At 41.7% G+C, this 22089-nt stretch overlaps 1 protein-coding gene across 1 annotated transcript; it reads right to left on the minus strand.

The window, feature by feature from the left end:
* Nucleotides 1-1417: 1417 nt before the first annotated feature.
* LOC141148978 (ectoderm-neural cortex protein 1-like) lies at nucleotides 1418-20278 on the minus strand. The gene is made up of 4 exons (XM_073636856.1): nucleotides 20180-20278; nucleotides 18558-18637; nucleotides 7784-9595; nucleotides 1418-1673 (listed from the first exon to the last, which is right to left on the minus strand). The coding sequence occupies exon 3, from the start codon at nucleotides 9555-9557 to the stop codon at nucleotides 7791-7793; it is 1767 nt and encodes a 588-aa protein (XP_073492957.1). The 5' UTR covers nucleotides 9558-9595; nucleotides 18558-18637; nucleotides 20180-20278; the 3' UTR covers nucleotides 1418-1673; nucleotides 7784-7790.
* Between the last annotated feature and the right edge of the window lie 1811 nt (nucleotides 20279-22089).

The following is a 22089-nucleotide window of genomic DNA, read 5'->3' on the forward strand; positions in this document are numbered from 1 at the left end:
TTTTTCTATTGTATCAAATACATATTTCATGCAAATTAATTATGTAAAAATCATACAATGTGATTTTCTGTGTTTTTTTTTAAGATGCTGTCTCTCACAGGTGAAATGTACCTACAATAAAAATTACAGACCTCTTCATTCTTTGTAGGTGCATAATTGGCAGTGTATCAAATACTTATTATCCCCACTGTATGCTGCCAGCTATTGGAAAAACGTTAGCATCAGATGGAAGTTAGTATACATGTTAAGTAAAGTGCTGAGAACAGAGAAGCAATGGTTCATAGCTTCTGATTACTATTCATTAAAGTATAGAGACCTCTTTACTATGGGAGTAAGTAGGGATCTCTACCCATGGACTTAGACCAATGTTTTTTTCTGACATATTTTAATGATATATTACTAAGCAACTTCATCTTTAAGGTTGCATATTTGAATAAAAAAAAGAACATATTCATTTAGGAGAAAGAAAATTTGGACACTTAGCAGATCCTAAAATGTAACTGATCTTTCACTTAGTTAACTGAGTCCAAGAAATATGTAAAGGACTTTCCTAGATATAGACATATATATTTTTTTTAAATCCATTGTCCATGCACGAAAAAAATGAAAACCAGTTGTAAAAAATGTGTTTTAATAATTACCAAATGAAGTACTGTTCAAGTATTAACTCACACTAGTGGTATCTATTCTTTATGTTTCATGATTTGGGAAGAAGGTAAAAAGACTAATGGTCTTCCTCTCCTTCAATGGTCTCATTAGAAGTTAAAAAGTATCGATAGGTTGATTAGATCGTAATTACCAATGCATTTGAAAACCAAAAGAAAGCTATCCAATTTAATACCTTAAAGTTGGAAATAAAGCTTATTTATATTGGGATTGCTGGTGATACCCCTCTGTACTCACTTTACTGAATCAGCAATTATAGAGTGTAACGAGGACTTATCCCTATGTACATTTGTTATTATAGGAAGTGCCTTATCAATGACATGCCACTCACAAACGCCATTCTTGTATTACGTTTGGTGTACTTGTAATACAATTGATAATAATCTAAAGTATTAGTCTCCTCTAAGTAAGCACATTTTACCTAAAAAGCTTGAGAACATACATTTTTTACAAGAATTATAGTCCCAGCCATAGGTCATGAGTTAGATTCCAGGCATTAATACTTCCCTAACAAAGGAGAGTAGATGACGTTAATGGGACCCTGGGTTGTGTGGGCTTAAATCGTCTCTGAACCTCTAGGACTAGATACTGGAACTTTGCACAACACATCTGAACAACACATTTATCACAAACTTCTAGTGACCCTAATACTTCTATTAGTAATTGGACTAAACATTGTTACATCACATATGCATTGTTTTTGAAGAATGTAGGAATGTTAAGTTCTTGGAACCCATGAGAGAAGTGGAAGTTTGAAAAACTAAATGAGAAAAAAAGGTCATTTTAATATAAAATGACAACCTACACTGACCCTATTAACAAAAGAGCCACTAATTCACTAAACATGTAGCCAAATAGTCCATAACAGTGCCGTTTGTGCATCTTAACACTGGTAAAAAGATTTGTATCGCCTGACATCCAGCTAGATATTAACAATGGCCGAGATCATTTCCAAACTGCTTCTCCATGAAAAGCATTTTTCTTCACAATAGTCCACTCATGAAAATCTGCAAAATAAAAAAAAAAATTAAAACAAAGCTAGAAAGATAGCAATTTTTAATATTAATAATAATATTTCAGATTAACTATACAAATAGTTCAAACCCAACAAAATACAACAAGCGCTTAACATAACATAGTTCATAGTTCACTACCCCTGGGATTACGTGTGATGTATTGTTTGGTGGAAACTGCCACATCAGAGAGGGACAGACCTTCATGACACTTAACAGTGAAATATTGCACGTTTCCAATATTGAATAATAAGGCTTCATGCACATGGCAGCTGGAGACTTCGGCAACTCACAATGTCTCCAGCAGATCTAAGCTACAGAGCTATAATACAGCATGGCTCTCCATTCCGAAGTGGAAGAATATACTGGTAATTTTCCATATACTTGTATGGGTGCTATATCACAGCTTGGAGACCCAGCATTGGATAAATGATCAGAAAAAGAGACCCAACATCGGATAGGTGATCAGAAAAAGAGACCCAGCATCGGATAGGTGATCAGAAAAAGAAACCCAGCATTGGGCAGGTGATCAGACCCAGCATTGGATAGGTGATCAGAAAAAGAGACTCAGCATTGGGCAGGTGATCAGACCCAGCATTGGATAGGTGATCAGAAAAAAAGACCCAGCAATGGATAGGTGATCAGAAAAAGAGACCCAGCATTGGATAGGTGATCAGAAAAAGAGACCCAGCATTGGATAGGTGATCAGAAAAAGAGACCCAGCATTGGATAGGTGATCAGAAAAAGAGACCCAGCATTGGATAGGTGATCAGAAAAAGAGACTCAGCGTTAGATACAGTACAGACCAAAAGTTTGGACACACCTTCTCATTTAAAAATTTTTCTGTATTTTCATAACTTTGAAAATTGTACATTCACACTGAAGGCATTAAAACTATGAATTAACACATGTGGAATTATATACTTAACAAAAAAGTGTGAAACAACTGAAAATATGTCTTATATTCTAGTTTCTTCAAAGTAGCCACCTTTTGCTTTGATGACTGCTTTGCACACTCTTGGCATTCTCTTGATGAGCTTCAAAAGGTAGTCACCGGAAATGGTTTTCACTTCACAGGTGTGCCCTGTCAGGTTTAATAAGTGGGATTTCTTGCCTTATAAATGGGGTTGGGACCATCAGTTGTGTTGTGCAGATGTCAGATGGATACACAGCTAGTGTATAGACTGTTAGAATTTGTATTATAGCAAGAAAAAAGCAGCTAAGTAAAGAAAAACGACTGGCCGTCATTACTTTAAGAAATGAAGGTCAGTCAGTCCAAAAAATTGGGCAAACTTTGAAAGTGTCCCCAAGTGCAGTTGCAAAAACCATCAAGCGCTACAAAGAAACTGGCTCACATGAGGACCGCCCCAGGACAGGAAGACCAAGAGTCACCTCTGCTTCTGAGGATAAGTTTATCTGAGTCACCAGCCTCAGAAATCGCAGGTTAACAGCAGTTCAGATTAGAGACCAGGTCAATGCCACACAGAGTTCTAGCAGCAGACACATCTCTACAACAACTGTTAAGAGGAGACTTTGTGAAGCAGGCCTTCACGGTAAAATAGCTGCTAGGAAACCACTGCTAAGGACAGGCAACAAGCAGAGGAGACTTGTTTGGGCTAAAGAACACAAGGAATGGACATTAGACCAGTGGAAATCTGTGCTTTGGTCTGATGAGTCCAAATTTGAAATCTTTGGTTCCAACCACTATGTCTTTGTGTGACGCAGAAAAGGTGAACGGATGGACTCTACATGCCTGGTTCCCACCGTGAAGCATGGAGGAGGAGGTGTGATGGTGTGGGGGTGCTTTGCTGGTGACACTGTTGGGGATTTATTCAAAATTGAAGGCATACTGAACCAGCATGGCTACCACAGCATCTTGCAGCGGCATGCTATTCCATCCAGTTTGCGTTTAGTTGGACCATCATTTATTTTTCAACAGGACAATGACCCCAAACACACCTCCAGGCTGTGTAAGGGCTATTTGACCAAGAAGGAGAGTGATGGGGTGCTACGCCAGATGACCTGGCCTCCACAGTCACCAGACATGAACCCAACCGAGATGGTTTGGGGTGGGCTGGACCACAGAGTGAAGGCAAAAGGGCCAACAAGTGCTAAGCATCTCTGGGAACTCCTTCAATATTTTTGGAAGACCATTTCCGGTGACTACCTCTTGAAGCTCATCAAGAGAATGCCAAGAGTGAGCATAGCAGTCATCAAACCAAAAGGTGGCTACTTTGAAGAACCTAGAAGACATATTTTCAGTTGTTTCACACTTTTTTGTTAACTATATAATTCCACATGTGTTAATTCATAGTTTTAATGCCTTCAGTGTGAATGCACAAAGTCATGAAAATACAGAAAAATCTTTAAATGAGAAGGTGTGTCCAAACTTTTGGTCTGTACTGTAGGTGATCAGAAAAAGAGACTCAGCATTGGATAGGTGATCAGAAAAAGAGACCCAGCATCGGATAGGTGATCAGAAAAAGAGACACAGCATTGGGCAGGTGATCAGACCCAGCATTGGATAGGTGATCAGAAAAAGAGACTCAGCATTGGATAGGTGATCAGAAAAAGAGACCCAGCATTGGATAGGTGATCAGAAAAAGAGACCCAGCATTGGATAGGTGATCAGAAAAAGAGACCCAGCATTGGATAGGTGATCAGAAAAAGAGACTCAGCATTAGATAGGTGATCAGAAAAAGAGACTCAGCATTGGATAGGTGATCAGAAAAAGAGACTCAGCATTGGATAGGTGATTAGAAAAAGAGACCCAGCATTGGATAGGTGATCAGAAAAAGAGACCCAGCATCGGATAGGTGATCAGAAAAAGAGACCCAGCATTGGGCAGGTGATCAGACCCAGCATTGGATAGGTGATCTGAAAAAGAGACTCAGCATTGGATAGGTGATCAGAAAAAGAGACTCAGCATTGGATAGGTGATCAGAAAAAGAGACCCAGCATTGGATAGGTGATCAGAAAAAGACTCAGCATTAGATAGGTGATCAGAAAAAGAGACTCAGCATTGGATAGGTGATCAGAAAAAGAGACCCAGCATTGGGCAGGTGATCAGACCCAGCATTGGATAGGTGATCTGAAAAAGAGACTCAGCATTAGATAGGTGATCAGAAAAAGAGACTCAGCATTGGATAGGTGATCAGAAAAAGAGACCCAGCATTGGATAGGTGATCAGAAAAAGAGACCCAGCATTGGATAGGTGATCAGAAAAAGACTCAGAATTAGATAGGTGATCAGAAAAAGAGACTCAGCATTGGATAGGTGATCAGAAAAATAGACCCAGCATTGGGTAGGTGAGCAGAAAAAGAGATTCAGCATTGGATAAGTGTTTCTTATACCACTTCTTCAATAAACATTGTATTTTTCCCCCATTTCCAAAAGAGAAGAAATAGTAAAGGATTTTGCTGATCTGATTCTGGGTCAGAGAGCAATTAGGAGGTCAAAAGACATGGGAAATATGTGCCTAGGGCCAATACATCTCAGCTGGTTTCAGGTTTCACAAAGCAGGCAGAAGAAGAAAGCGCCAAGGTTCCTGTACAGCTAGTGCAGTCATAAGCTTTAACTGCATCATAAAACACCCACGTATCATATGTAAAATCTACACTGCTCTTTGCCTACAACAAAAGCCCCCAATTCACATTAGACTAATGTCAGTTAAAACCACCTATACCGATGGGATTGGCTTATAATCTAATGTGTAATGGTGCCCCAGACACTTGATTATCATGAGGAGTTAAAGAACTGACATGTCTGATCATTCATCCAACAGCCATCTAATATGTATGACGGGGGTTTTAGAGTCCATTGAGACTGGCCAACCAAGACCATTACATGACCACTAATCAGCTACATGTTTGCCAAACAGTGGCCTTTTTAGACATGCTGACTGCACTTCCATGTGCAATCCTTCTTAGGCCACGTTCTCACGTTCAGAGTTCATGCACGCAGAATTCATACATTGTGGCTGTAATGTGTTGTTTTTTTTTGCAACGTCAAAGACGCACCAGTTTCAGAAATCATAACAAAATCCCTGTGATTTTGCTGCATTTGTCCAAAAAAAAAAACTCACACCGCAGCAACAATATATAAATGCAGCATTAGACAGGCCAATAATCATGGAATCAGCTTTTTTCCTGATTGAACCAATAAATGAGCAAAACTATTGTCCATCAGGTGAATGAAGCTTAAAAATCATTATTCTCGCCAGCACATTGTCCTTTGTGTAAACCGGATAGGTGCTGACGAGAACGTGATATTCTATGCACACAAAATAATTGTGCTACTAATCATTTTGTACACATGGAAGTTCAGTTGGCCAAGTCTAATCAGAATCAGACCTTTAAATTACTGCCAATCGGCTGGCATGTAGCCGTTTAGCCATTTAACTGCTGCGGATGCCAAGTATCAAAGGACCCACATTGTAGGAAAAGCAGTTTAGGTCATACTGTAGACACGATATGTGGGCGTTTTACGATGCAGTAAAACTTACCACTGCACTAGGTGGAGAGCAACCAGCTGAGAAATATTGGCCTTTCCCAATTATTGACCCTAACCTTATAGTGTAAAAATCTAATTTATTAAATCTAACTTGCTAGTAGTGATGAGTGAGTATGTTCTGATAACACTTTCGACGAGCATGCTCGGGTGTTATGTTTCAGTCACTCCATGCTCATGATTTGCGACTGTTTGACAGCTTTAATACATGTGAGGAATGAACCAAGAAACAGGCATTCCTCATATGCGTTAAAGCTATCAAACAGTCGCAAATCATGAGCACGGAGTGACTGAAACATAACACCTGAGCATGGCTGAAGATACTCGAAAAACACCCGAGCATGCTCGTAAATCACGAGTAACGAGCATGCTCGCTCATCACTACTTGCTAGCAGATACTAAGGACCAGATTCATTATTACATTTGTGTCATGTTATGAAACGTGTTCTTTTTTGTGTGTAAAGAAGGATAAAGATAAAAATAAAGGACCATTTTTGACTTTGAACAAAATTCATGAACTGACTGCGCCTTTTTGAAAAATTCGTCAACGAATACCACAAAACAAAAAACTTTATAAAAAGCAACGTCAATACATCGCAAGTGATGAATCGGGCCTGAGTGGACGAATCCACCAAGCATTCATCCACTGTGTCCAGAAAGTATGTGGGCATCCAAGCTCAGAAGCAGTTCACATGCTGTAAGAGCCCAGCTATCCTCATCCCCCGAGAAAGCCTGTCTGCCATCTACCTGCACAGACTATCCCAGTTAAACAGAGCTGCATAGAGCTGAACATTGACATTCACAGCATTAGAACCGTTCCCTTCTTTAATCTTGCTTTGTAGGAAATATGTACACAGCACAACAGAGGGCAATTATTGTGCGGGCACGCTTGTAATTACTAAAAAGGACTTCATAAAAACGAGCAGCAAAGCAGATTAGCCAAATAGCACAACAGCGCCAAAAGCAAATCCATAATACTTGATAGAAATCCAGTTTGTATTACAGGTTCAGAAATCTACTTTATTTCTGTGTCTTTCAAGTGCGTCTAAGGGAAGGTTCACACTTGGCAGACTTTTCTCCCGCAAATCACTATGGATTTTGCTGCAGATTCATCACAGATTTCACCCCTGCTACATTGCAAGGTGTGAAATCTGCAACAGAAATTGACATGCTACAGCGTTTAAAATCCGAAATGCTAGTCGATTTCGATATAGAAAATTCCTGCAGCATGTAGATAAGATTCAATGGCCTGATACTGTATTCTTTTGTAAATGTTACCTACGAAAATGCACAGGTAAAAAGCGCAGCAGTTCTGTCCCTATGAACTTGCCCTACAGTGCTTGATTGGTATTTGGGCTCATATACAAGATTGTATTGTTTGTAGGTTTTTAAGTTTATGCAGAACTCGTTTCAGCCAATCCACAGGCTTCATCATATGCTAAATTACAGAGCTTTGCTACTAGGAGTAGATAACCCTGTAATGCTGTAATAATTACCGTAGCACATTAATTTCAGCAATTTTTCTCGATGCTTTTATTACATCAACTTAGTTTTATTATATCAGTTGTATTTTTATTCTTGTTAAACAAAATTACCTTCGGCTCAAGCAGAAAGATACTTCCATGTGCTGACAAAGGCTGTTGGGATGAGCGAATAAGGCACTGTGGTCACACTGCTCCATGTATCACTTGCAGGATCGTAACAGTCCAGTGTTTTTCCACGCTGTGAGCCACAGTATCCACCTACTACATACAGTCTATTGCCAGAAGCAACTGCACGGCAGCTAATCCTTTTCGAGGAAACATCTCCAAATTTGCACCACTGATAAGTTTCACTATTAAAGCGATAGGCTGAACTGGCAGAGAACTCTGTGTCTCCTCCAATCACAATGACATGGTTTCCTAAAACAGCAGCACCAGTATACCGCCAGGGCTGAGGGCAGGTGGCAGGTACTGTCCATCTATTTTGAACTGGATCGAAACACTGCACTTTGGGAAGTTTTTCACGGTTCACACTGGTACCTCCAAACACAAAAAGTTTCATCTTTGCGCCCACAACTGCAGCATTGCTCACACCTTCTCTAAGAGGAGCAACCAAGTTCCATTTGTCAACTTGTGGGTCATAATGTTCCACTTGCTTCAAGGATACAGAAGGAGATGCTGGAAATGCTCCTGTAATAGCAGTATGCCCTCCAACTACATAAAGACAGCTGTCTAGCTCTGCAGATCCATGACCAAACCTAGCAACAAGCATAGGTCCAGCCTTGGACCATTCATCATGCAGGGTGTCATAGACCCAGACATCTTTAGATGCTCCGTTTTCTGCCCCCTTGCCTCCTGTAACATAAACTTTGCAGCCAATTGCACAAGCACTACACTCTTTACGTGGGCTAGGAATGTCAGCCTTGGGTATTATTTCAGTGGTCTTGTGATCCATTACATAGATCTTGTCACACATAAATGTTTGCCCACCCAAGAGTAGCAAAGCCTGACTAACTTTCCGAGGACGAGCACAAAAGCCAGTCACTAAACCATCATTCTGAAGAATTTTGTTCCTGCAATGTGTAGCTTCCTCCACTATCACCTTTGCCAGCTTGTTCTGAACCACCAACTCATCAGTAGCCAAATTTCGGAGGTACTGGTCCGGAAGTAAAGCTAGCCTGACACAGCGTAGGAGATCTGGTAGATCATCCAGTCGAAGACAAAGATCATATTTTATCCATCCCATTACAGCTTCATATACTAAACTTTCATCTTCCACTTCAAGCTCCTCACTTAGGATGAGCTCCATTAGTTTGAGTTTTGGCAACCTTAGAAAGTCTTCTGTTTTTGATAATTCTACAAAATTGGAAAGACACATCCTCCAAGACAGCTCAAACAGTCTCTCACAGCAATGTGCATCAGATATTATCATCATGTTCAAGCAATTTGCAGTGTGGAGATTCTTTTCCAGAAACTCAGAAGCTGCATCTCGAATGTCATGAAACTGTAGCATATCCCCAGCTTCCAGCAAGGATTCTGCATTCTCCTCATTGAGTATTATACGAGCAGAATAGGCATAATCCAGAAGCAGCTCCAGGACTTCAGGGTGCAGAGCATCATGAAAGTTGACTTCTCTATCCAGACTTTCTTTTAGACCACCACTGAACATTGCTTCAAAATAACGACTGCTTGAAGCTAGTACAGCCCGATGACATGGGAAAGCACGGTTTCCAGCCAACAGCACCACATCTGTGAAGAGGCAGCGCTTGCGAAGCAGGTTGAGATGTGTTAGGAGGCTATCAGCATGGCTAGGCTTGTGGAATAAATGGATGTTCATCGAACCCGTGCTGGAACGAGACTTGCGGTTCTCATGATTGCTGACCGACATTTTTGACACTTATGTTTACTTCTTACCAGGATAACAACCTAAAAAAAAAGAAAAACAAAATAAGATTTGTAGATAGCAGAATAATACAGCACGTCTCTGAAAATATAACCTTGTATTCCATATCATTCACCACTCCCAGGAAATGCAGGTGAGTGTATTTACAGACGAGCAAACAAAGGCTCAGCAAATTCCATCAACTCTCTCACTGCCAGGGTCCTAAGGACTTTCCACATGGACCATGACACAAAAATGTCATCTGGAAATTATTTGTTTGACTTTTTTCCTTTGAACTTAAATATTCATTTCGAACAAAGCTTGTTAACCATTAAGACGCTGTGGATATCAACAAGAGCACTGTTGTATATGGGCATATCAACTATTATACCACATATTCGTGCTTGTGGATTGATTTTGTGACACGCTCAGTGTTATTACGAGGACTGCTGGTTAAAAGCAAAAAGCTCCGGGGGCTTCTGTAGACAAAGCTGAGTGTAAGCGGCCTGGTTTCCCACCAGAGATTAACCCCAATACATGTAGGGGACAACACAATGTATTTCTTCTCTGTCGCTCACTTGCTATAAAAGTATGAAAGAGTCTAGATTCTTCCAGTAGGAGATGCATGCATATAAACAGTACAAAAATAACAAAACAATGAAAAGTAATCTTATACTTTGTAATAACGAGTGTAAAAAAAAGCCGGACATGCTGTAGGACACTGGATATGAAATCTCTACCCAGGACACCAGCCTTCCTAATGAATTAGGCGGCCTGGCTTTGAAGGGCTGAAGTCAGGACAAAGGTCTGAACTCCATTAATTATTAAACCACGTGAGGTTAATAAACAGTCCCTGGAGCCACAATGTACACTGCGCCCAGCTAAACACACAAAACTCTCATTGTCACTTCCTGCTGTACAGCAGGCGGCTCATGAAATACCAGAGTAGGCCAGCATTAACCCCCTCACGCCTGCAAGTCTGTTCTCTCATGTCTTGTGCGCTTCTTAAATAAAGGCAGGCGGGCAAGTTCAGACTGCTAACCCTGCTCACAATGGAGGAAGCGGATACATAACTTTCTGGCACTTTACTTGTGAATTTAATACTTAATGTACAATGTTACAGAACATGCTTCCTGTGTACTACAAACACTATCATCGGTAGCAAAGCAATAGTGGGTGCAAACTGGGCAGCTGCCCCAGAGACTAAGTAGAATTTAGTGCTGCGGTACATTTGTGACTCCATGGTGGTGTAAAACTGTTAGATACAATGTTATCATATAAGAAAGTACAAGCTAATGGTGGTGGGTCCAACTACAGGTATTGCATCTTAGTCTACAGGCATGAAGTTATACCTCTGATTACTTAGTACACTATGTATTAGTCAAGGCTGAAGAATAAACTCCATGTGTATTCTACTGAGAAGGCACGTACCAATCAGATATACCCCTGGATACAATGCACAGAATCCATGTACCAAGCAGAAGCCATGCACTACTCACAGCCATAGAAAAGACCCCAGTATGGAGCATAGTAACAACACTGGATTATATACAAGAAGCCATACAGTGCTCACAGTCACAGAATATACCCCAGTATGGAGCATAGTAACACTGGATTATATATATAAGAAGCCATACAGTGCTCACAGTCACAGAATATACCCCAGTATGGAGCATAGTAACACTGGATTATATACAAGAAGCCATACAGTGCTCACAGTCACAGAATAGACCCCAGTACGGAGCAAAGTAACACTGGATTATATATAAGAAGCCATACAGTGCTCACAGTCACAGAATAGACCCCAGTACGGAGCAAAGTAACACTGGATTATATATAAGAAGCCATACAGTGCTCACAGTCATAGAATATACCCCAGTATGGAGCATAGTAACACTGGATTATATATAAGAAGCCATACAGTGCTCACAGTCACAGAATATACCCCAGTATGGAGCATAGTAACACTGGATTATATATAAGAAGCCATACAGTGCTCACAGTCATAGAATATACCCCAGTATGGAGCATAGTAACACTGGATTATATACAAGAAGCCATACAGTGCTCACAGTCACAGAATATACCCCAGTACGGAGCATAGTAACACTGGATTATATATATAAGAAGCCATACAGTGCTCACAGTCACAGAATATACCCCAGTATGGAGCATAGTAACACTGGATTATATATATAAGAAGCCATACACTGCTCATAGTCACAGAATATACCCCAGTATGGAGCAAAGTAACACTGGATTATATATATAAAAAGCCATACAGTGCTCTCAGTCACAGAATATATCCTAGTATGGAGCATAGTAACTCTGGATTATATACAAGAAGCCATGCAGTGCTCACAGTCACAGAATATACCCCAGTATGGAGCATAGTAACACTGGATTATATACAAGAAGCCATACAGTGCTCACAGCCATAGAAAAGACCCCAGTATGGAGCATAGTAACACTGGATTAAATATGAGAAGCCATACAGTGCTCACAGTCATAGAAAAGACCCCAGTATGGAGCATAGTAACAACACTGGATTATATACAAGAAGCCATACAGTGCTCACAGTCACAGAATATACCCCAGTATGGAGCATAGTAACACTGGATTATATATATAAGAAGCCATACAGTGCTCACAGTCACAGAATATACCCCAGTATGGAGCATAGTAACACTGGATTATATATAAGAAGCCATACAGTGCTCACAGTCAGATAATATATCCCAGTATGGAGCATAGTAACTCTGGATTATATACAAGAATCCATACAGTGCTCATAGTCACAGAATATATCCCAGTATGGAGCATAGTAACACTGGATTATATACAAGAAGCCATACAGTGCTCACAGTCACAGAATATACCCCAGTATGGAGCAAAGTAACACTGGATTATATATAAGAAGCCATACAGTGCTCACAGTCACAGAATATATACCAGTATGGAGCATAGTAACTCTGGATTATATACAAGAAGCCATGCAGTGCTCACAGTCACAGAATATACCCCAGTACAGAGCATAGTAACACTGGATTATATACAAGAATCCATACAGTGCTCACAGTCACAGAATATATCCCAGTATAGAGCATAGTAACACTGGATTATATACAAGAAGCCATACAGTGCTCACAGTCACAGAATATACCCCAGTATAGAGCATAGTAATACTGAATTATATACAAGAAGCCATGCAGTGCTCACAGTCACATAATATATCCCGGTATGGAGTTTAGTAACACTGGATTATATACAAGAATCCATACAGTGCTCATAGTCACAGAATATATCCCAGTATGGAGCATAGTAACTCTGGATTATATACAAGAATCCATACAGTGCTCATAGTCACAGAATATATCCCAGTATGGAGCATAGTAACACTGGATTATATACAAGAAGCCATACAGTGCTCACAGTCACAGAATATACCCCAGTATGGAGCAAAGTAACACTGGATTATATATAAGAAGCCATACAGTGCTCACAGTCACAGAATATATACCAGTATGGAGCATAGTAACTCTGGATTATATACAAGAAGCCATGCAGTGCTCACAGTCACAGAATATACCCCAGTACAGAGCATAGTAACACTGGATTATATACAAGAATCCATACAGTGCTCACAGTCACAGAATATATCCCGGTATGGAGTTTAGTAACACTGGATTATATACAAGAATCCATACAGTGCTCACAGTCACAGAATATACCCCAGTATGGAGCATAGTAACTCTGGATTATATACAAGAATCTATACAGTGCTCACAGTCACAGAATATATCCCAGTATGGAGCACAGTAACACTGAATTATATACAAGAAGCCATGCAGTGCTCACAGTCACAGAATATACCCCAGTATAGAGCATAGTAATACTGGATTATACACAAGAAGCCATACAGTGCTCACAGTCATAGAATATACCCCAGTATGGAGCATAGTAACACTGGATTATATATAAGAAGCCATACAGTGCTCACAATCAGATAATATATCCCAGTATGGAGCATAGTAACTCTGGATTATATACAAGAAGCCATACAGTGCTCACAGTCACAGAATATACCCCAGTATGGAGCAAAGTAACACTGGATTATATATAAGAAGCCATACAGTGCTCACAGTCACAGAATATATCCCAGTATGGAGCAAAGTAACACTGGATTATATATAAGAAGCCATACAGTGCTCACAGTCACAGAATATATCCCAGTATGGAGCATAGTAACTCTGGATTATATACAAGAAGCCATGCAGTGCTCACAGTCACAGAATATACCCCAGTATAATAATAATAATAATCTTTATTTATATAGCGCCAACATGTTCCGCAGCGCTTAACAATTCACAGGTTCATGTACAACAGTCATAAGTAACATAGCTAAAGATAATACAATAATTACAGCAAAAATAATGACGACCCTGCTCCTAAGAGCTTACAATCTACAATGAGGTGGGGGTGACACAAAGTACAATGGCTTATTTACAAGGATGGTCCAGCCATCTTGAGGGGATGAGGGATAGATAGAGGCTGCATGAGCTTATCACCAGCCAGTATCTAGTGCTTTTTGGTTGGATGGAGACTTATGTTTGGAGAAATAAGGAATGGGCTATAAGAATATAAAAGGACTTTGATTAGGGAACGTGATAGGCCACCCTAAACAGATGTGTTTTTAGGGAGCGCCTAAAACTGTGTAAATTGTGGTTCATCCTAATTTCTTGGGGTAGAGCATTCCAAAGAATAGGTGCAGCTCGGGAGAAGTCTTGAAGCCGGGAGTGGGAGGTACGGATTAGTGAAGATGTTAGTCGAAAGTCGCTTGCAGAGCGTAGAAAACGGGTAGGCCGATAGACAGAGATGAGGGAAGAGATGTAGGGGGGTGCCACACTGTGGAGAGCTTTGTGGGTGAGAACAAGCAATTTAAATCGGATCCTATAATTCATGGGCAGCCAGTGCAATGACTGGCACAGAGCGGAAGCGTCTGAGTAACGATTAGCCAGATAGATGACCCTGGCTGCAGCATTAAGGATGGACTGGAGGGGGGAAAGTCGAGTGAGGGGGAGGCCAATTAAGAGAGAGTTACAGTAGTCAAGGCGGGAGTGGATCAGGGCAACAGTGAGGGTTTTTGTTGTTTCCAAGGTGAGAAAGGGGCGGATTCTAGAGATGTTCTTCAGGTGCAAGCGACAAGAGCGGGCAAGAGATTGTATGTGGAGGGTGAAGGAGAGATTGGTGTCAAACACAACGCCCAAGCAACGCGCCTGCTTGCTCGGCCTTATTGTGGTGCCACACACTGAGAGAGAGATGTCAGATTTAGAGAGGTGAGTGGACGGCGGGAACAGAAGAAGTTCAGTTTTTGAGAGGTTGAGTTTCAGATAGAGCGCGGACATGATTTTAGAAACTGCGGCCAGACAGTCACTGGTGTTCTGTAGTACAGCGGGGGTAAGGTCAGGGGATGAGGTGTATAGTTGTGTGTCATCAGCATAAAGATGATACTGCAAACCAAATTTGCTGATTGTCTGTCCAATTGGGGCTGTGTAGAGAGAGAAGAGAAGAGGGCCAAGGACTGAACCCTGAGGAACCCCAATAGTGAGAGGAAGAGGGGAAGAAGTGGAGCCAGCGAACGATACACTGAAAGAGCGGTCAGATAGGTAGGAGGAGAACCAGGAGAGAGCAGTGTCCTTTATGCCGATTGAGTGAAGCATAGAGAGTAGGAGGTGGTGGTCAACGGTGTCAAAGGCTGCAGAGAGGTCAAGAAGAATGAGCAAAGAGTGGTCACCATTGTGTTTTGCTGTCAGAAGGTCATTGGTTACTTTGATGAGTGCAGTTTCTGTAGAATGTAGAGGGCGGAAGCCGGACTGTGATGGGTCTAGAAGAGAGTGAGTGGAGAGGTAGCTGGTAAGGCGGGAGTAGACCAGGCGCTCCAAGAGTTTAGAGATGAAGGGAAGATTGGAGACTGGTCTGTAGTTGTTTGTGCAGGAATGGTCAAGAGAGGGCTTTTTTAATAATGGAGTGATGATGGAGTGTTTGAAGGAGGAGGGGAAGATACCCGAAGAGAGGGAGAGGTTGAAGATTTTAGTTAGGTGAGTAGTGACGACTGAAGAAAGAGGCTGGAGTAGATGTGAGGGGATGGGGTCAGTGGTGCATGTGGTGGGATGAGAAGAAGAGAGGAGCCTGGAGACTTCGTCTTCTGTGACTGGGTCAAATGTGGAGAGGGATCCAGAGGGGATGTGCGGGGGGGGTGGGAGTCACGGCACTTTGTGGCTGGGAGCTGATTTCAGTATAGAGGATAGTAATACTGGATTATATACAAGAAGCCATACAGTGCTCACAGTCGCAGAATATACCCCAGTGTGGAGCAAAGTAACACTGGATTATATATAAGAAGCCATAGAGTGCTCACAGTCACAGAATATATCCCAGTATGGAGCATAGTAACTCTGGATTATATACAAGAAGCCATACAGTGCTCACCGTCACAGAATATACCCCAGTATGGAGCAAAGTAACACTGGATTATATATAAGAAGCCATACAGTGCTCACAGTCACAGAATATACCCCAGTATGGAGCATAGTAACTCTGGATTATATACAAGAAGCCATACAGTGCTCACAGTCACAGAATATACCCCAGTATAGAGCATAGCAATACTGGATTATACACAAGAAGCCATACAGTGCTCACAGTCATAGAATATACCCCAGTATGGAGCATAGTAACACTGGATTATATATAAGAAGGCATACAGTGCTCACAATCACAGAATATACCCCAGTATGGAGCATAGTAACACTGGATTATATACAAGAAGCTATGCAGTGCTCACAGTCACAAAATATACCCCAGAATGGAACATAGTAACACTGAATTATATACAAGAAGCCATGCAGTGCTCACAGTCATAGAATATACCCCAGTATGGAGCATAGTAACACTGGATTATATATAAGAAGCCATGCAGTGCTCACAGTCATAGAATATACCCCAGTATGGAGCATAGTAACTCTGGATTATATACAAGAAGCTATGCAGTGCTCACAGTCACATAATATATCCCAGTATGGAGCAGAGTAACACTGGATTATATACAAGAAGCCATGCAGTGCTCACAGTCACATAATATATCCCAGTATGGAGCATAGTAACACTGGATTATATACAAGAAGCCATGCAGTGCTCACAGTCACATAATATATCCCAGTATGGAGCACAGTAACACTGAATTATATACAAGAAGCCATGCAGTGCTCACAGTCACGGAATATATCCCAGTATGGAGCATAGTAACACTGGATTATATACAAGAAGCCATGCAGTGCTCACAGTCACATAATATATCCCAGTATGGAGCATAGTAACACTGGATTATATACAAGAAGCCATGCAGTGCTCACAGTCACGGAATATATCCCAGTATGGAGCATAGTAACACTGAATTATATACAAGAAGCCATACAGTGCTCACAGTCACGGAATATATCCCAGTATGGAGCATAGTAACACTGGATTATATACAAGAAGCCATGCAGTGCTCACAGTCACATAATATATCCCAGTATGGAGCATAGTAACACTGGATTATATACAAGAAGCCATGCAGTGCTCACAGTCACAGAATATATCCCTGTATAGAGCATAGTAACACTGGATTATATATAAGAAGCCATACAGTGCTCACAGTCACAGAATATACCCCAGTATGGAGCATAATAAATCTGGATTATATACAAGAATCCATACGGTGCTCATAGTCACAGAATATACCCCGGTATGGAGCATAGTAACATTGGATTATATACAAGAAGCCATGCAGTGCTCACAATCACACAATATACCCCGGTATGGAGCATAGTAAGTCTGGGTTATATACAAGAAGCCATGCTGTGCTCACAGTCACAGAATATACCCCAGTATGGAGCATAGTAACTCTGGATTATATACAAGAAGCCATACAATGCTCACAGTCACAGAATATACCCCAGTATAGAGCATAGTAACACTGGATTATATATAAGAGGCCATACAGTGCTCACAGTCACAGAATATACCCCAGTATAGAGCATAGTAACACTGGATTATATATAAGAAGCCATACAGTGCTCACAGTCACAGAATATACCCCAGTATGGAGCATAGTAACTCTGGATTATATACAAGAAGCCATACAGTGCTCACAATCACAGGATATACCCCGGTATAGAGCATAGTAAATCTGGATTATATACAAGAAGCCATACAATGCTCACAGTCACTGAATATACCCCAGTATAGAGCATAGTAACACTGGATTATATATAAGAAGCCATACAGTGCTCACAGTCACAGAATATACCCCAGTATGGAGCATAGCAACTCTGGATTATATACAAGAAGCCATACAGTGCTCACAATCACAGGATATACCCCGGTATAGAGCATAGTAAATCTGGATTATATACAAGAAGCCATACAGTGCTCATAGTCACAGAATATACCCCAGTATGGAGCATAGTAATACTGGATTATACACAAGAATCCATACAGTGCTCACAAATCACAGAATATATCCCAGTATGGAGCATAGTAACTCTGGATTATATACAAGAAACCGGACAGAGTTTATAGTCACAGAATATACCCCGGTATGGAGCATAGTAACACTGGATTATACACAAGAACCCATACAGTGTTCACAAACATGGAATATACCGTAGTATGGAGCATAGTAACTCCGAATAATACACAAGAAGCCAGACAGTGCTAATAGTCACAGAATATTCAACAGACTGCACAATTGGCAGCTAAAGAATACAACCCCATTATCCAGTACTCAGTTTCCCTGTACCGGACAGAAGCTCTAAGACCCTAACCAAACAATTCAGTCCACTGACATTTTTAAAATTCCACTAGACAGAAATCATAATCCGCACCAGGGGACAGTAATTGAATTTTGGCACTGTATTTGCACCTAAAACTCCAAAGCAGGATTGGTAAAAGGGTGCGACTTACTGTGCTTAGTGTGGAGGTATCAGATCTTCATACTCAACCTCTTCTAGTCCCGCTGGTCTGACATAGGGGGGTTCCAAGAGCTGAAAGATGAACACATTGTTAAGTATTCATCTTCTAATACAATTGGACTAGCAAAGGCGGAAGTGGTGACAACTAATGCAGACACACAATGGTGCTTCTCTTTGTGTCCTTTCAAGTGCTCTTCATAGTTTTATGTGTGAGTTTAGCATGAGGGCTCCGGGGTGACATGTATACATGCTGTATAACTAATACCAATAGTGTCTCTTACAGGTCAGTATACTGGGGGGGGGGTCTCCGGCAGGTCAGTACACTGGGGGCGTCTCTGGCAGGTCAGTACACTGGGGGCGTCTCTGGCAGGTCAGTACGCTGGGGGAGTCTCCGGCAGGTCAGTACGCTGGGGGAGTCTCCGGCAGGTCAGTACGCTGGGGGCGTCTCCGGCAGGTCAGTACGCTGGGGGAGTCTCCGGCAGGTCAGTACGCCGGGGGCGTCTCTGGCAGGTCAGTACACTGGGGGCGTCTCCGGCAGGTCAGTACACTGGGGGCATCTCTGGCAGGTCAGTACACTGGGGGCATCTCTGGCAGGTCAGTAGACTGGGGCCGTCTCTGGCAGGTCAGTACACTGGGGGTGTCTCTGGCAGGTCAGTACGCTGGGGGCGTCTCCGGCAGGTCAGTACGCTGGGGGAGTCTCCGGCAGGTCAGTACGCCGGGGGCGTCTCTGGCAGGTCAGTACACTGGGGGCGTCTCCGGCAGGTCAGTACACTGGGGGCATCTCTGGCAGGTCAGTACACTGGGGGCATCTCTGGCAGGTCAGTACACTGGGGGCATCTCTGGCAGGTCAGTACACTGGGGCCGTCTCTGGCAGGTCAGTACACTGGGGGTGTCTCTGGCAGGTCAGTACCCTGGGGGAGTCTCTGACAGGTCAGTACACCGGGGGATTCTCTAGCAGGTCAGTACGCCGGGGGCGTCTCCGGCAGGTCAGTACGCCGGGGGCGTCTCCAGCAGGTCAGTACACCGGGGGCGTCTCTGGCAGGTCAGTACACTGGGGACATCTCTGGCAGGTCAGTACACTGGGGCCGTCTCTGGCAGGTCAGTATAATGGAGGTGTTTCTGGCAGATAAGTATAGTTGTTTCGGACAGGTCATTATTCTGTAGGTGTCTCTTGCCAGTCAGGATAGGTGTTTCTGACATGTCAGTATACATGTCTCGGCTAAGTCAGTATACGTGTCTCTGGCAGGTTAAATAATTAATTAATTGACTAATAACTGTATTTCTGTATCGCCAAAAAATTCTGCAGCACTTGACAATTAAGTGTGGACATGTACAGATAACAAAGACATTACCATGTAACACATAATTCAACAGTTACAGGAGGAGTGAGGGTCCTGCTTACAATCTATAAGGAAATAGGGGGGGACACAATAGATAAAAAGTCATGTATGGTTCAGGTATAATTATAATGAATAGGGTATTTGAAATAATGCTGCATGATCCGGTCATCAGCCTATATCTAAGTACAAAGTTAGTATATACAGATCAGTATACATGCCTCTGGCAAGTCACGGTATTAACAATCTAATGTATATTAAATCTCTACCAACTTACCTGTCTCTCCAGCTCGCTCCCTTCACTCCCTGGGACTGAGTGTTCAGCTGGGACAAAGCCTATTTACTATTCACAAGCCCTAACCCTGCCTACTAGCATTCATCCAATGGAAGAATGCTGGTTTTTCTGTGGCTGAATTTCTAAAGTTTTCTTCTGGGTCTTAGCACCAGCCATATCACATGAACGAAGCACATGTTCCCAAGAACTGTTCATAGACTATCATATACTATTATGATATCAGTAACAGAAATTGCAGATCTTTAGGTCAGATCAGTAATGTGCAACTCTTATACATGTACAGTATATCACAGTCCTGTTAACCCTTTGCTTTATAGATTACAAACAGGATACAAGACCTAACTAAATCTTACAAATATTAAATACAAAATAAATTTTTAATTCTAAAATATAAATAGATGATTTGCTGTTCAGGACCACGGGAGAGCTGGATGAGAAGTCCTGTAAGAATAGATATGTGTAATATTACCCAGAACAAGACAAAAAAAAAACATAAACCACAATTTTAATCCAAATTGTTTCTATTTTTTTAGGGGTAAATTCTCTTTAACAGTCTCATACACAATCCTTCCACCAGGTTCAGATATTTTACATAAGTGTGCTGTCACATGTTAAATTCGGATAACACACAGACAGCACACAGTCTATGGACAGTAGGGAGAATAGGACAGTTCAGATGAGAGTTTTTCAGACAGGCCAAGTGTCTGTGTAAAGAAAATCGCAGCATACACTATCATGATCTGTTTTTTTGGATCTATCCTGCCCATTAATTCAATGGGTGCGTTAAAAAGTGAATGCCATACCAACACCATCTGAACGGCATCTGTTTTTTTTTTTATTAATTCCTTGCAATTATTAACAAAGGAATTTGTATTTCCTCTTGTAAAATTTTTTAGCTGTTGATGTCTAAGACCAGATGCCATTCGGATGTAAAAAATGGACACACAAATGACATACAGATAGCATACAAATGACAAAATGGATGACATTTTTTTTTTCTGGATGAAAACGAACAATATTTCATACACTTGTCTGACTCCGGTGTAACAGGCCATAGTATTCCCTGAGACCACACTATACCCAGGGTTAAAGCAGCCTAGGCTTGACTATTCCCCTGGTATATTATGGCCTAGGCCAATTTATACTTCGGGGTGTGGGATTGCTACTCACTTGGGTGCGTCGTGAGGTAACACAGGAAGTGTTTCCGTTTAAATGTCCATGCTGATTTCTTGGTACTTCATAAACCAGCCACAAGCAAAGGCAAAAATAAATAGTCTTTCAGTGCAGGCAAAACAAAGTAAGCAATTCTTGACAAAGTCTTTTTAGTGCCAGGCATCACACAGGCTGGACAGCATCCAGTATACTGGCTCAGTATGGATACAACACACAGGAAGCCTTCTCCCTCCACACACACAGACCATGTATCAAACAACAGACTCCATTTTAACATGTGAACCACACCCAGAGGTAGGGCATGTGGGCATCCTGATCCACCCATCCTCAGGCTGCCTGTAAAACCTGGCCCAGATGCACCAAACAAACCTCTTAGTGCTATGTGCACTAGAGCAATACTCCAGGATTACATCACAGATGACAGCCACCTCTGTGATACATACCTCCCATCAACTACGTGTTTGCTAGCCACCTTACATACCTCTCCCCTCTGCCTAAAACGGTGAGTCTTGGCACCTTCTACTACTAAACACGGGATTCTCAAGAGTGCATTGGCATTACCATGTAGATTCCAGGCTCTATGTTCCACATGGAAGCTGAAATCCTGGAAGGCTAGAAACCAGCCGATAACTCAAGCATTTTCCCCTTTTTCTCCCTCATCCACCTGAGCGGGGCATGGTCTGATACTAATTTAAATTTTTGCCCTAACAGATAGTATT

This window comes from Phyllobates terribilis, unplaced genomic scaffold (genome assembly GCF_046119375.1).
Source record: "Phyllobates terribilis strain yellow unplaced genomic scaffold, ASM4611937v1 Scaffold_1__5_contigs__length_1240528914, whole genome shotgun sequence".
In the NCBI taxonomy this organism is placed as follows: domain Eukaryota; kingdom Metazoa; phylum Chordata; class Amphibia; order Anura; family Dendrobatidae; genus Phyllobates; species Phyllobates terribilis.

Excerpts from the sequence above, each read along its gene's own strand:
- LOC141148978 (XM_073636856.1), bottom strand. The coding sequence starts at position 9,557 with ATGTCGGTCAGCAATCATGAGAACCGCAAGTCTCGTTCCAGCACGGGT.